We start from the raw sequence: 15,306 nt of genomic DNA on the forward strand, positions 1-15,306 counted from the left end.
TCGCCTGCCCCAAGCTCCTAGCGTGGGACCCAGCCTTGTCCCCCCACCGCTGTGCTGCCTCCACTTGCTCTCCAAAGGGAGTCTGGGGCGCCTGGGTGGCTCTTGGTGACTCTTGGTTTCAGCCCAAGTCATGATCTCACGGCTTGTGAATCTGAGCCCTGAGTCGGGCTCTGTGCTGATGGCGTGGAGCCTGCTTGGGATTTTGTCTCTCCTTCTCTCTGCCCCTCCCCTGCTTGTTCTCTCTCTCTCTCTCTCTCTCAAAATAAATCAATACAAAAATGAGGAGAAAGTGATGCACCTCATTCTAATTCCTACTCAATAGTCAGGGTGGATAACAGGTTAATGTGACAGCCGTCTCAAGATAACCGACAGCAGTTGGGGGCTCCGGGCTACACCTGAAGGGAACGGTGACAAGTTACCCCCGGGGCCAGGCCACGTCAGCACTCTGGCTGCGGCAGAGGAGACAGAAGGGTCAGCACAGGGGCCGGAGAGCTGAGGGGCGGAATGCCGGTCCTCCCGGAGGCCGCCGCGGGCCGGGAAAGCAGCCACCGCTCGACCAACGGCAGAGGGAGCCCCGGTGGCCTGGAGAGGCCAGTGACGTCAGGGCAGGGCCGGAGGAGGGGCAGGGAGAGGTCGGGAAGCTTCCGCAAGTGAGTCTGGAAGGCGGGAGCTGGGGAGGGACATTCGGAGCCGAAGCTCAGGGGGCTCTGTGTGGCCGGAGAGGGCACTTTCCATCGAGCAGGTGCGTGTGGCCTGTGCGGACCACGGCGGGCCTGCAGGGGGCCCGTCCCCGACGTGTGCCGCGGCCTTCATACCAGTTGCTACAAAAATCCACTCAGTGGCCAAATACCCGCCACTTACATGGACTTGTTAAGGGAGGATTCACCTCGCACGGCTGAGGGGGTGACTGGAAGCTGAGTGTGCGCTCTCAGGGGTAGGTAGCTCTCCCTCAACAGAGGGGCTCGGGAAGCGGGAAGCGTAAGTAATTCTTTTCATTTAGGGAGGGTTCAGTGGAAATGGTGCTTGAGTGAATCCTATAGCCCTTTTCTTCTCTCCCCTCCCCTCCCCTCTGCTGTCCCTCTCTTCCCCTCTCTCTGTCCCCCCTCCCCTCCCCCTCCCCCCCCTTTCCCCCTCCTCCCCTCCCCTCTCCCTTTCCTCCCCCCACTCCCTTCCCCTCTCCCTGTCCTCCCCTTCTCTCTCCCTCCCCTCCCCTCCCCTTCCCTCCACAGTGTGCCAGGCCCCTGCTGGGTGCTGGGGATTGATTTGGGGATGGGCAGGGTAGGATCCCTGCGTCCAGGAGCCTGATCTCCTACTTCTCCCATGCCGACTAGGGGTGTAAATCAGGATGACCATCCTGGAAGGTCACCTCCCTAGACCAGGTGTTAGGACCAGCTATGTAACTGGCAGCACCCGGTGCAGCATGGAAATGCCAGGCCCCTTGTTAAAAAGATGATGAAGAATTTCAGGATGGGGGCGCCTGGGTGGCTCAGTCAGTTAAGCGTCCGATTTGGGCTCAGGTCATGATCTCAGGTCCGTGGGTTCAAGCCCCGCGTCGGGCTCTGTGCTGACAGCTCGGAGCCTGGAGCCTGCTTCAGATTCTGTGTCTCCCTCTCTCTCTCTGCCCCTCCCCTGCCCACTCTCTGTCTTTCTCTCTCAAAAATAAATAAACACTAAAAAAAAAAAAAAAAAAAGAATTGCAGGGTGGCTGCAGCAGTGGGGCATTAAACCAGGCACGGGGACGTCTTGGGCAGCCAGCAAAGCCAGCCCTGCCATGCACTAGGTTCCTGCCCAGTGACCCAGGGGCAGAACAAGTGGGGAAGGCAGAGGGAGGCTGTAACAAAAGGAGGGGGAGAAGACGAGAGAGAAACTGAGGCTTAGAGAGAAACTGAGGCTTACGTTCACACTAGTCACCCACAAAAGGCCCATTGTCTGTTTTCCTATAGGATGTCTCCTGATCCCTTGATTTGAGCTGCAGATTCACATCTCAAAGGGACTTCTGTCATCCTTGCAGGGTTTTATCATTCTCTACAGGGGAGAACACGATCTTCTGATTTCTGCGCACCAAAGCTGGGTCAGGAGAGGGGTTGGGAGGAAGAAGCCTGTTGGGGGGGGGGGGTGGTGTGGAGAAAGGAGAGAAAGTTCTGATGCTTGAATGAAGACGCCGTTTTCCAGAACCGGCCAGCAAGAATCCCATTGGCCACGATTCTGTGAGCCAGCCGAGTTCCGAATGCAGCTGTACATGCGAGTGTGAGACGTCCGGGCGTCGGCAACGGGGTCACGGTTACTAAATCACAGGTGACCGGCTCCAGGCAGGTTTGTGGGCACCAGGACCTCTTGTGAAATTAAATATCCTGCCATTTCTAAAGTGTGAAAGTTCACTTATGCTAACTGCTGAGTGCTAGAGAAACCTGTATCGTGGTGGCATAAATATTCGTGTTTGCAAATGAACTGTGGGGTGGAGGAAACATTGGCAACCTCCTCTTTGCCCCACAAGGGGAGCGTTGGGAACACAATACTGCTGTCACCAACCATTTCCTTCTAGGCATGACGGGAACAGAAAAGACAAAGCTCTTGTTGCAGTCTCTGTCTTCAAGTCTCTTTCGTCTGGGGTGCCTGGCTGGCTCAGTCAGAAGTGCATGGGACTCTACTCTAGATCATGGGGGTCTTGAGTTCAAGCCCCACGTTGGGTGCAGAGCCTACTAATAAAGTAGTCCATTTTGTCCAATTAAGTATTGCTGCCCTGACTTTCTTGTGACACCCACGTTCATGAGAAGCGTTTTTCCATCTCCTCACTTCCAATCTGCAGGTGTCTTTAGGTCTAAAATGAGTCTCTTGTATGCAGTATATAGATGGGTCTTATTATTATTATTCTTTAATCTCTTCTAGTCACCCTATGTCTTTGTATTGGAATGTTCGGTCTGTGCACATTCAAAGTCATTATTGATGGGTATGTACTTGTTGCCATTTCATTATTTGTTATGTGGAGAAAAGGCAAAACTCAAGAGCTAGATGGGTATTTTTTGCAAGGGTTTTGAAAGACATGGGTAATGGTAGGAGGAATGGGTCTGTGTGGGCTGAATTGGAGTTTTGGGCCGTCAGACTGAGAAAGTGAGCCAGTAGAAGGGGTTTTGGGTCAGTCTGCAGGGTGGGGTCATGCAAGGCACTTCCCCGCCCCCCCCCCCCAGTCCCCTCTTCCATGTGTGCTTGGAAGACTGCTGAATGATTTAGTGTTTACATGATTTTAAAGTTTATTTATTTATTTTTGAGAGAGAGGGAGATAGACAGACACGCAGACCACAAGCCAGGGAGGAACAGAGAGAGGAGACACAGAATCCAAAGCAGGCTCCAGGCTCTAGGCTCTGAGCTGTCAGTGCAGAGCCCGATGTGGGGCTAGACACGGGGCTCGAACCCACGAACGTGAGATCATGAGCTGAACTGAAGTTGGACGCTGAACCGACCGAGCCACCCAGACACCGAAGTACTAAGTACTTTTAGATAGAGCTTACTTTGTTCTTTAAGGCAGAGATGAGGTATTCAGCTTAGAACGACTGGAAAATTTCCCAGTGGTAGTTTTCCTCTAGCTGGATGGGTTAAAAACTAAGTCCTACTGAGGCCCACCTGGAATATCTTGATTCCCATACAGCAATAATAATTAAAAAATTATAATGATAGTAACTATCATTTACTTAATACTTCCTAGGTGTCAGGCACCATTGGAAGGGTTTCTACGTAAGTCATCTCTTCATTCTTCGCACCAGCCCTCGTGAAGCAGGTCATATTATTTCCTTAATTTTACTGAGATGGAGATTGAGGAATAGGGAGGTTCAATAAGTCGCCTAAGGTCACAAACTCGTAAAGTCAGCGCCGAAATGCATACTCAGGCCATTTGGCTTTAAAGCCTTAAACACCTTTTACCAGTCTAGACTATGTAGCGCTGAATTAGAAAAGCTTTATCATCATGAGAATTAAGTGTCCCTGGGGCCACAGCTGGTGAGAGAGCAGGGATGATTCCACACAGGTCACCTCCACGGATGGAAAAATGTCTCAAATCTTAAGTAATAGTGAGGATCAGTCTATTTCAACCCTTTTTTTCCCCTTAGTTATCATCCAAATAGCCAGATTAGAGCTGCGTGATTGTGGCCACACAGATCTGAGTATATGAGAATTACCAACCAGAAGGAGAAGCAGGTGCCGGGAACCAGGGCAGCGAGGACATTGAACGCTTTCCATGTTACAGTGCCTGGCATTTTTATAAACTGACTGTACAGCTCAGAAAAACCCTTCCTCACGGATAAGGAAACTAAAGCTCATAAATATGTAGAAACATATTTAAGTTTCTGAAATGGCATTTGAACACATTCGGAAAGACTTCAAAATTTGGGCTCCTTCCATACTCTAATAAAGTCAAATTAATTTTATACATTTTTTTTATTGGTATAAACTGATACAACTGAAAATGTCTGCATTAAGAGCACAGCGTGATTTTCACCTTGGCTGATAAGCTATTTGTTATCAGCTATATTTATCAGGAACCCGGTGACTCTGGGTTTTTTTTTTTTTTTTTTTTGCAAACCGCTCTTGCTTAGAATTCATCTTGCACCTTCGTAAGTAAGGTAAGCACAAGAAAAAGTGACGACATGGTTCAGATACACATGGTTGTAACCAGAGTTCCGGCTGGATGAAAAGTCTCAAACTCTGGGGCACATGGGTGGCTCAGTCAGTCGAGCGTCTGACTCTTGCTTTCCGCTCAGGTCATGATCCCAGGCTCGTGGGATGGATCCCCAGGTCGGGCTCCGTGCTCAGCGAGGAGCCTGCTTAAGATTCTTTCTCTCTCTTGGGGCGCCTGGGTGGCGCAGTCGGTTAAGCGTCCGACTTCAGCCAGGTCACGATCTCGCCGTCCGTGAGTTCGAGCCCCGCGTCAGGCTCTGGGCTGATGGCTCGGAGCCTGGAGCCTGTTTCCGATTCTGTGTCTCCCTCTCTCTCTGCCCCTCCCCCCTTCATGCTCTGTCTCTCTCTGTCCCAAAAATAAAACAAAAACAAAAAAACGTTGAAAAAAAAAAAGATTCTTTCTCTCTCTCTCTCTCTCTCTCTCTCTCTCCTCTGTCCCTCCCCTGCCCTCTCTGTGTCTCTCTCAGCCTCTCTCTCTAAAATAAAAGAAAAAACTCAAACTCAGCTGGCCTGGCTTCTCACTCCGTGCCTTTCCACCCACCACCGTTCGGTTTCTCCACATCATTTGCTATGAACTCTCATTTTGCCCGCACCCCTTCTCGGGCCCCGAGGGACCGGGTCAACACCCGGGGAGGATGTTTTGAAGTAGCATAGTCTTGCTTCGCTCATTCTAGTTCCATAAGAGTTCCTGTCGTGTTGCTTCTAAAAAACGTTCTAGAGCGAGCATCAGTAAGGAGAGGGGAGGCCCCTGGGAAGCCAACTCCTCCGAAACCTGTTGCTTGTGAGATTGCACAATGGCAAGAGACGTTTGCACCTCGCTGCTGGCAGTACACTCTGTCCAGAGTGCTTGGCATCCAAGTCTGCCACTCAGCAGTTTCCTTCCTTTCGGTAAAAGAATTAGAGTTTTATTGGATGCTACTCAGTCCCTAGGACATATAGTGATTGCCTAATGGAAGTTCGTGGGCATTTGTTGCTGGAAATAGAAAACATTCCGGGTGAAGAGCTCACCATTTTCAAAGTGTGGGACCGGGTCGGTCTGAAGGGCAGGCTGTCGGGATCCCTCCTGGCTCCGACTGGGACACACATGATCTCCGTGCTTCCCACATACTGGTGTTGTGACACGTTAGCATTTCCCTGTTTTCTTAAGAGGGCCTAAAGAAGGTACCCAAACAGAGCTGAATTTTTAATATATCCTAATTTGAAAAGTATGAGCCCCAGTTTTCTTATTTGATTAAAGGAGGTATTTATAATATCTGCCTTGTGGGATGTTATGGAGAGTAAATGTGATGATGTACTGAATATGCTTTATAAACTAAGATATTCTTGTAGTTCAGTTCTCTGTAAGAGTTGGCTAGGACAGCGGTACGAATAAAGTTATAGTGCTTTTCGGTAGAACGGGGAACCTAATTAGTATGCACACCTGTAGATTTAACTCTAGATTCTGACTGGTAGACCCAGAACTAGTGATTGATCTCAGGGGCGCCCGGGCGGCTCAGTCGGTTAAGCGTCAGACTCTTGATTTCTGCTCAGGTCAGGATCTCACGGTGTGTGAAATCCAGCCCTGCATCAGGCTCTGAGCTGACAGCATGGAGCCTGCTTGGGATTCTCTCTCTCTGTCTCACTCTGCCCCTCACCCTCCTCTCTCTCAAAAATAAATAAATAGGGGCACTTGGGTGGCTCAGTCGGTTGAGTCTCCGACTTTGGCTCAGGTCATGATCTCACGGTTTGTGGGTTTGAGACCCGCATCAGGCTCTGTGCTGATGGCTCAGAGTCTGGAGCCTGTTTCCAATTCTGTGTCTCCCTCTCTCTGCCCCTCCCCCACTCATGCTCTGTCTGTCTCTCTCTCTCTCTCTCAAAAATAAATAAACATTTAAAAAAATAAATAAACATTAAAAAAAACAACTAGTGATTGATCTGATTAGAGACATAAAGGAGCATTCACCCTATTTTGTCCAACAAATAGAGGAAGTGCTTTTGAATTGAACTCGAAGGATGAGTGGAATGGAATCTTAAAGGAGGAAGAGGATGGGGGTAGGTGAAGAAGAATGTTCTAGGCTGACCTGACAATGCAGAGCGTCTGGCATGTGGTCGGCGTGCCCTGATGTGTGAAGGGCGTAATGTGAGATGAGATTAGAAAGGTAATTCAGGAGTAGCTTGTGGAGGACCCTGAATGCCACAGTCAGGGTTTGGATCAAATTCCATCGTCATTCCTAGGGATTTGTTGAAGGCTGTGGGGAAGGAAGCTGGCGTGACGTACAAACCCTCTGTGTTTTGCCACGACGCCTCTCACAGCGGTGCCGCTTGGCCCAAAGAGGTCTTGGACAGGCAAAGCATGGAGACAGGCTGGCTAGTGTGAAGGCACCGGGTAGTTCAGCAAGAGGGACAGTGGGATCAAAAGCCGGGCTACAGACGCAGGCTGAGTGAGCGGACTGAACGAGCAGGCCCTGGAAAAGGAGCAGCACGGGAGAGCAGCTGAGGACGGTTTCCGGGCTGAGCGGGTGCCTGGGCAGACGCAGAAGCACAGCAGAGTTGATCTGAACATGTTTACGTTCTCGGCGATTTCCTTACCGGGCCTGTGGTTTGGGGTCTGTTACCGACTCTCTGACATGCTCAACACGCTCTGGCCGATCAGCTCTGGTTTGGACCATTTTCTCCAGCTGTTGCCAAGACCTCGGGGAAGTCCATTGAGTGTGGTGACAGGCCCTTCCTTTTGAGGGAGAATGCCAGCTAATTTCAAAGGAATGGGCACTAATTTTTTGGTACTCTTCTCTATTTGCGATCTCATGGCAACGGAGAACACACAGATCGCTCCTGCCTACAGCTCTACATTTAAGATTCACAGCGCGGCTGGATGGGCATTTTTGAAGACAGCCCTTTTTTTGTGTTCTTTTTCCTTCTTGGCCCAGCATAACTAGTTAAACACAGGAAATTAAGATCCCATTGTCTGGGTGCTCACTGACTAAATTGCATTAGATCGACACCCTCTAAGCCCTGATTATTTTGTTTTAAAGTTGTCTCCATATGCATAAATATGCATCATTCCCAGCCTCAAAAGATGTTTGTTGAAAGTTCTTTTGAAGGTGCTCTTGAGTTATTCAGGACTCAGGATAGCAGCCGTGAACAGTCACATCGTGGGCCATGGAAAAAATGCTGAACTCTATACAGGAAGTGTTCTGCCTTCCCCATTTCTGGGGAGAAGCGCAAAAAAGAGATATCTCTTCCTGCTTAGGAAAGCCAACTACAAATAGAAGCATATCGGAGGAAACAAGCCTCTTTGGCAGTATGATCAATAGAGATTGTACTTGAAGAGTTTCTCACAGAACATGAAATTTATTTCTCCGTGGGCGTTTTGTCCTAACACCGTCAAAAGCGATGCCGTCAGTCTCTGATGTATGGTTTACGGTCTGAGAAGAATAACACGGGACATGTTGTGATATATGGAAAAAATGGAGACCGCGCGGACACAGAAACTATGCCTCATTGTTGGCTTTCATTTGCTTCTGACGACAACAAAAAAGTAAACACAAACCAATGTTATGTGCACTTGAGAGCTTTAAGCATTTTCCGATGACTTCTATCTACTCAACGCTCATTCGTTGAAAGTGGCTACAAGATGCTAGGTAGGGTCCGATGAGCTGGACATGGAAATATAAAGAAGACATAATTCTACTGTCAGGGAACTCCTGGTGTACGAGCCTGAGGGAGGCATCACCATTACCGTGCCATCAAATAAGTGCAAAGGTGGGAGGGAGCATGGAGGAGAGAATGATGGAGCGGAAGGAGGGCTTCACAGAGGGGGTGTCGCTCCAGCCGGGTCGACAAAAATAACTTGCTTCAGCGCCAGTTCCAAGCAGAGGCCGAGGAGTGGAAAGGCATAGAATGAGGGAGCAAATCTGGTTTAATTAGAAAAATTATGAGCAGGACAGCAACTATTGGTTGCCTTTCCCCTTCTTGTTGCTCAAACCCAACTTCAGCCAGAAATTGGCAGTCACATGCTTCAGGGGACACAGGGTCCCTTTCCAGCCCAAGGGGTTCATCTTTAACCGTGGAAGCCAATCAGAGTGCATCAGTTCCCCTTGCCAATGACTGCTTTCAGTGCGGGCTGGTGTCATGAGTTGAATTGTGTTTCCTAAAAGGACATGTTGAAGTCCTAACCCCTGGGACCTGTGAATATGATCTTATTTGGAAAGAGGGCCTTGGCAGCTGTCATCAAGTTAAGATGAGATCATTAGAGTGGACCTTAATCCAATATGACTGGTGTCCTTATAGGAAGAGGGGAATGCTGTGTGGTGATGTAGATGTGCATGGGGAGAACACCGTGTGACAGTAGACAGAGGCAGAGATTGGAGTGATGCATCTATAAGCTGAGGAATGCCAAGAATTTCTGGCAACACCAGAAGCTGAGAGAGACGCATGGAACAGATTGTCCTCTGGAGTCTTCAGAGAGGACACAGTGTTGCCAACACCTGATTTTGGCCCTCTTTTCTCCAGAACTGTGAGATAATAAACGTTCGTTGCTTTGAGCACCCCAGTTTGCGGGCTTTGTTACGGTAGCCCTAGGAAACAAATTGAGTCGGGTTAATGAAACATGAGGGGAAGCTGCTAGGGACTTCTGGGAAAGTGCTTCCTTCCTCTCGCTCTTAGAAAGGAATGAAGATGGGGACATTTCCCCCTGTCCCTGTCCATTACCGTTATGTGGAGTGGCTGTAGCCATCTTGTTTTTTTTTTTTTAATTTTTTTTAACGTTTATTCATTTTAGAGACAGAGAGGGACAGAGCATGAATGGGGGAAGGTCAGAGAGAGAGGGAGGCACGGAATCCGAAGCAGGCTCCAGGCTCTGAGCTGTCAGCACAGAGCCTGACGTGGGGCTCGAACTCACGGAGTGTGAGATCATGACCTGAGCCGAAGTCAGAGGTTTAACCGACTGAGCCACCCAGGCGCCCCTGGGGTTTCTGGATTTCTTATCATAAGAAATAAAATTTGCTCATTCTTTGTGCCACCTTAAGTTTTCTGTTATCTGCATATGAAAACATCTTAGCTGATACACCAAGGGGTATCAAGAGGGAATATCGAGGTCAGGAAATCTTTTATTTCCTACCAGCTGCTGATCATGGCCACCATTCCCAACTAGTCTTATGCAGAGGGGACACCCCCACAAAGGCACATGCTTTATCATTAGCTAGTCCCAATTCCATTAAGGCGTCTTCTCTGGTGAGGCAAACTGGGCCATATGTGACATAAAACCTCACAGTAGGCACTTGGTAAATATATACTAAGTGAATGAAAATAAGAGACATGGCAGTGACAAATTGCAATCTGTGGTTTACCTACAACATTCTGACGAGGGCCTTGAAAAAGTGGGAGCTGGGCCGGCCCTCGGCAAAACGCAAAGTGGGCAAGTCAGTCTTTGTCCCTGGCTTTGGGGTCCTATACTGGGCTTCTTCCATTCTCCTGACCTTTCATTTCCCTCTCATCTTCTATTTCTCTCTCTAGCTCCCTTGGTGGGGGTGAGGGTAGGGTGGGGGTAGGGGATGATCATGGGTTGCCTAGAATGACCAACTAACCTATTACTTCTTCTAGGGAGAAAAGCACATTGCTTTAAAACTAAACTGTATGGAACTATGTCTCCAGAAAGCTCCTAAAAATTAATGTCACAAATTTATGATAGGGCAGGAGCCGGAAGCAAATGGGACTTTCAGCACCTTCATAACACAGTAGGTAGGTGCTTGCCTGCTTTGGTCCCCCCCACTTTTTAAAAAATGTTTTATTTATGTATGTATGTATTTATTTTAGTAATCTCTACATGCTCTACCCGCTGAGCCAGCCAGGCACCCCCCCCCCCCCCGCCCCTAGTTTCAGTAAGGACTTTGGGGGTCATCTCATGTTTGATGCTTAAAAATATTTACCCATGAGGATCTTGCTGTAGCGTTAACTCCATCTAAGGTCATTGATTGTTTTCTTTTTTTTTCAACATTTATTTATTTTTGGGACAGAGAGAGACAGAGCATGAACGGGGGAGGGGCAGAGAGAGAGGGAGACACAGAATCGGAAACAGGCTCCAGGCTCCGAGCCATCAGCCCAGAGCCTGACGCGGGGCTCGAACTCACGGACCGCGAGATCGTGACCTGGCTGAAGTCGGACGCCTAACCGACTGCGCCACCCAGGCGCCCCGATTGCTTTGTCTTTATGGTGAAGGTTATACACTCATTCAACAAAGAGTTGGGTGCTTCCCGTGTACGCACAAATACCGTGCTAAGCACCAGGTCATCAATGGTAAGACAGACACGAGCCCTATCCTGGTGGACCCTACAGTCCAATGGGGTGGGGCTGGGGGGGAAACTACAAATAAATTAACGTTAAAAATTTGCTCCAAGCTTTGTCAATGAGAGCAGTAGGCTGTTGAGATAGAGTAAGGCGCAGGGAGGAGACCAAGTTAGGATGATTAGGGACAACTTCCTGAGAAGGTGACATTCCAGCCGAGATTTACGGGATGAGAAGGAGACAGGCCCCGGCAACGAGGTCATGCTCACCGTAAGTCAGATAAAAATAACTCCCAATCTCTCTCCAGCAGCGGCACCTGACGTCCGCGCGAGCAGGCCTCGCCGCCAGCACTAAAGATGGCGGGCGGGCGGCGGGGCGGGGCGGGGCGTGCCCGCGGCCTGATTGGCCGGCCGGGCAGCGTCACGTGGGCGGCCGCCGAGCATCCGGGCCCCCCGGAGGCGGCGGCGGCGGCGGCGGCGGCGGCGGCGGCGCTGCGGAGGCTCCCGGGAGCGGGCGGCGCGGCGAGCGGACGGCGGCGGCGCCTCCCGGGCCGCCCGCGTGGGCCGAGCGGCACGCGTGCCGAGCATGGCGGGCTCCCTGCCTCCCTGCGTGGTGGACTGCGGCACCGGGTAAGAGCCGCCGGCGCCCGCCCCGCTCCCGCGCGGCCCGCCCCCGCCCCGGCGCCGAGCACCTGCTCCGCGGCCCGCCCTGTCTCACCTGGCGGCCGCACAGCGCCCCGCCGCGGGGCCCGGGCCCGGCTCCCGGCCGCCCACCTGTGCGCCCCGCCCCCTCCTCCCGGCCCGCGGAGGCCGCGCGCCGGTCACCTGCTCACCTTGCGGGGCGCCGCCCGCCTCGCCTCCCACTCCTCCCGGGCGCCGGGCCGCTGCAGCCCCTCCTGACGTTACCTGCCCCCTCCAGCCGCCGGCCCGTGCCCCTGCCCGAGACCGGCCCTGGTCCTGTGCCCCCCAAGTGCATGTCCCTTCTTGTTAATAATCCTTTAGCACTTACTTGCGGAGGTTTTTACGTCGCTCTACCAACTTGACACCTTTTGTGCAGCCCGCTCTGCTCCCTCCTGGTGTCGAACGGTTCACTCAGCCTCAGCTCTTGCTTCGCTTGGCCGGTTCACCTGCCTTTTCGCTTAAAAAAAAAAAAAAAAAAAAAAAAAAAAAGAATGATGTTAAAAAGCCTCCATTTTGGAAAACAATGTCTAAATTGGGGAAAGCCTTTTTTTTTTGTGGTCTAGTTTTTTTTCTTTCTTTCTTTCTTTTTTCCTTCTTTACTTTTCGGTTGAGATAGTTTCTTCTGATGTTGTTAGCGACGTGCGAGAGAGACCTTAGGAAATTTCCCGTACTTTCAGTGTCCCAAGCTTCGCTGAGTTTAGTTAGGAAGGTGAATCCATCCGGCTGGTGCTTTGGAAATTCAAGCATGCCTGCTTGCGTTACAGAGGATGTACTTGGTAAAATAGCCTGGAACTAAAATTGAGTCTCGTAAAGATTTTTCGACACGGGATTTTAAGGGTTTTTGCCATAAAATCTTCTGGTGGCACGTTCACCTTAACCTTGATTCTTTTCTGTAGGAAACTGCACTTGGTTTGGTTTCCTTGACAACCTTGTGGGGGTGTCTTTAATTTGTTACAGTCCATCTCCTACTGATCGTGCTTTCCTTTTCCTGCTGAAGCCACTAGCATTGGTTACAGGCTGGGAAAAAGTGCCTCTTGGCTTGTGCTAATTCCTTTTGAAATAAGCATTTGTATCCGAAGTCATGTGGCCTTTTATTTTAGAAGTTGTTTTGCTACCCCAAACAGAAGCCAAAATCAAAATTGGTGTGAACACCTGCCCCTTAATTGTTGGCGTCTGACGCATTCGTTCCCCCTGCAACATCTGCATGCATCCCATGCCCAGCCGAGCTGTGGTCGTGTCAAAGAGTGAAGGCCACAGGGAGATGTATTTTTCATTCCCACACGTGCTTGTGAAACCCTTGCTTTTGTATCTTTGGTCTTGTAAACCTAGTGAAATCTAAAGCAGTTCTTGGTAGCTGGCGCTAAGATAATGCCCACGGAGTTCGTCATACCTTTTATGTTAGTGAGACGGGAACCTTACTCATCGTTCTTGCTATAAATGCCTACAACATGGTGCTCAGTTTTGACCTTTGGAGGTAAGTGATAAATGTAACTTGGCTTGCTTGGAGATAAAACTTCAGTTATGTCACTGTTTTGTGACCCCACTTCCTTGCAGTTTTTTTTTTTTTTTTTTTTTTTTTTTTTGTCTGTCGTAGGCTTTGGCAGTCTGTTGTAGACAGTGGCAGGGAATCTTCCCAGTGGGTTCCGCGCGGACATATTCTGTTATGGAAGTGACTGATTTATGAATTCCCAGGGCCCAGTATGTGGTCAGAAGGAGCAGCCTGGGAAGGCTTAAGTTCACTTTAGTGTATCAGTAGTTCTTGTATTTCCCAGAGAGTGAAAACTATTTTTGGATTGACTTTAGCCTCAAAATGGGATTAAATAAAAATGCACCTAAAATGAACCAGGACCAACGGGAGTCCTCCTACGCTGTAGACAAGCGGCTGTTGTAGTTGGGCCTCGCATTTGGCCTTAGTCTCCCTGCCTGACAGTTACGAGAGAGTCATTGCCAATTATGTAATTGTTGTCATTAGGAAGGCAGAGGCATACCTGCTCCTCAGGTGAAAAAGCCTTTTTTTCTTTAAAAAAATGTTTTTTTTTTTTTAATGTTTATACTTAGAGCGTGAGAGAGTGCGCACCAGTGGGGGAGGGGCAGAGGGAGAAAGAAACATGGAATCCGAAGCAGGCTCCAGTCTCCGAGCTATAAGCACAGAGACAGACATGGGGCTCGAACTCCCAAACCGCGAGATCATAACCAGAGCCGAAGTCCAACACTCAACCTACTGAGTCACCCAGGTGCCCCTGAAAAAGCTTTTTATCTAGTATTAAATTCTAAAAGAAAAATTCACGTTGAACTGTACATAGTGAACAGTAGTGATTTAGCAGTGTACCGAATAGTGTATATGTACATATTTTTTTCTTTTCATAGCAAATAAATTTCATCTCTGTAACTGCACATCCTCCTCTAATAGTCCCTGAGATCACCTTAGTGAGCACAAGTGTGCTGGGGCCCAGGAGAATATGGACCAAGGTACCCGTTTGATCTGAAGATAAAGCTTTGTTTATTTAAAGGGACTAGTGGGTTACAGAGTTTTAAGAGAATATTCCACAAATTCCAGTCTTGCTTCTCTTAACTTTTTTTGCATTAAAAAAAAAAAACAAACCAACCTTAAGTAATGTCTACACCCAGCATGGGGCGCTTGAAACCACAACCCTGAGATCAAGAGTTGCACACTCCACTGACTGAGCCAGCCAGGTGTCCCTTTCTTGCATTTCTAAACTTATTTTGGAAAAAAAAATCAGAAATATTGGAAAGCTACAAGAGTACCAAACTACTATGTATCCTTCACCTAGCTTCACCAGCTGTTAACATCACTTCCATCATTCTGGGTATTAACTGTACATAGTATTTTTCTGAACCATTTGAGAGTAAGTTGCAGATCTTGTGCCGTTTTATACCAAAATACTTCAATGCATACAGGGACTGTCTCTTCTGTAATCACAGACCAATGACTAATGTGAAAGAGTCTAAGATGCATGCAGTGGTGTTGTCCACACAGCCTGGATCCCCAGGGCCTGTCCCATGATGACTTGTGGCCTCTTCCGTCCCTTGTCCAGCTCCACACCTGGTGTTTTGTCGCCAGCCTGCCTTTCAGATCTCGTTCAACCGGATGAGTCCCGGAGCTGTTTTCTGTTTTTCAGGACATTGACATTTTTGGGAGCCAGTTGCTGTGTATATGGTCCCTCGGTGTAGGCTTGTCTGGTGTTTCCGCAGGATAGATTCAGGACACGCATGCATTTTGGTCAGGAATACCACACGAGTCGCCATTCTATCCAAGTGCATCCTACCAGAATCTCCCCACCCCTAGCGTGATTGAGATACAGAGACCCTTGTAGAAGTTCAAGTTGTGCAACATTTTGATTCATTTTATCTGTTGCAAAATGATTACCACCTTAGCTTCAGCCAACACCTCCCTCACATCACATAGTTGCCATTTCTTCTTTGTGGTGAGAACATTTAAGGTCTCTTCTCTTAGCAACTTGCAAGTACATGATACAGTATTATCGACTGTAATCACCACGCTGTACGTTAGATCCTCAGAACCTCTGCCTCTAGTCAGAAGGCTTAAAATAGTGAGTGATCTGTCTCCTCTTGGATGAAGCTCGCTTGGGTTATTTGGATAGAGTGATGTCTGCTAGATTTCTCCACTGCAGTTTTCCCCTTTGTAATTAATATCATTTATAGAGAGAGATTTGAG

General features: G+C 49.1%; 1 protein-coding gene across 7 annotated transcripts in view; it reads left to right on the plus strand.

The window, feature by feature from the left end:
* The first annotated feature begins 663 nt into the window (after positions 1-663).
* ACTR3B (actin related protein 3B) overlaps positions 664-15,306 on the plus strand; it is a 100,354-nt gene continuing 85,711 nt past the window's right edge. For 4 of the 7 annotated variants that reach the window (XR_007149036.1, XM_047844625.1, XM_047844613.1 and 1 more), the window contains exon 1: positions 11,419-11,558. Coding sequence is in view for 4 of the 7 variants with exons in the window: in XM_047844625.1 (XP_047700581.1) it covers positions 11,515-11,558 (44 nt within the window). In the remaining 3 variants the exon portion in view is untranslated. Of the gene's footprint in view, positions 935-10,248; positions 10,387-11,418; positions 11,559-13,026; positions 13,084-15,306 lie in introns of those variants that run through there. The other 3 variants (XM_047844620.1, XM_047844633.1, XM_047844617.1) reach the window with 3 other exon arrangements.

This window comes from Prionailurus viverrinus, chromosome A2 (genome assembly GCF_022837055.1).
Source record: "Prionailurus viverrinus isolate Anna chromosome A2, UM_Priviv_1.0, whole genome shotgun sequence".
NCBI classification, from domain to species: domain Eukaryota; kingdom Metazoa; phylum Chordata; class Mammalia; order Carnivora; family Felidae; genus Prionailurus; species Prionailurus viverrinus.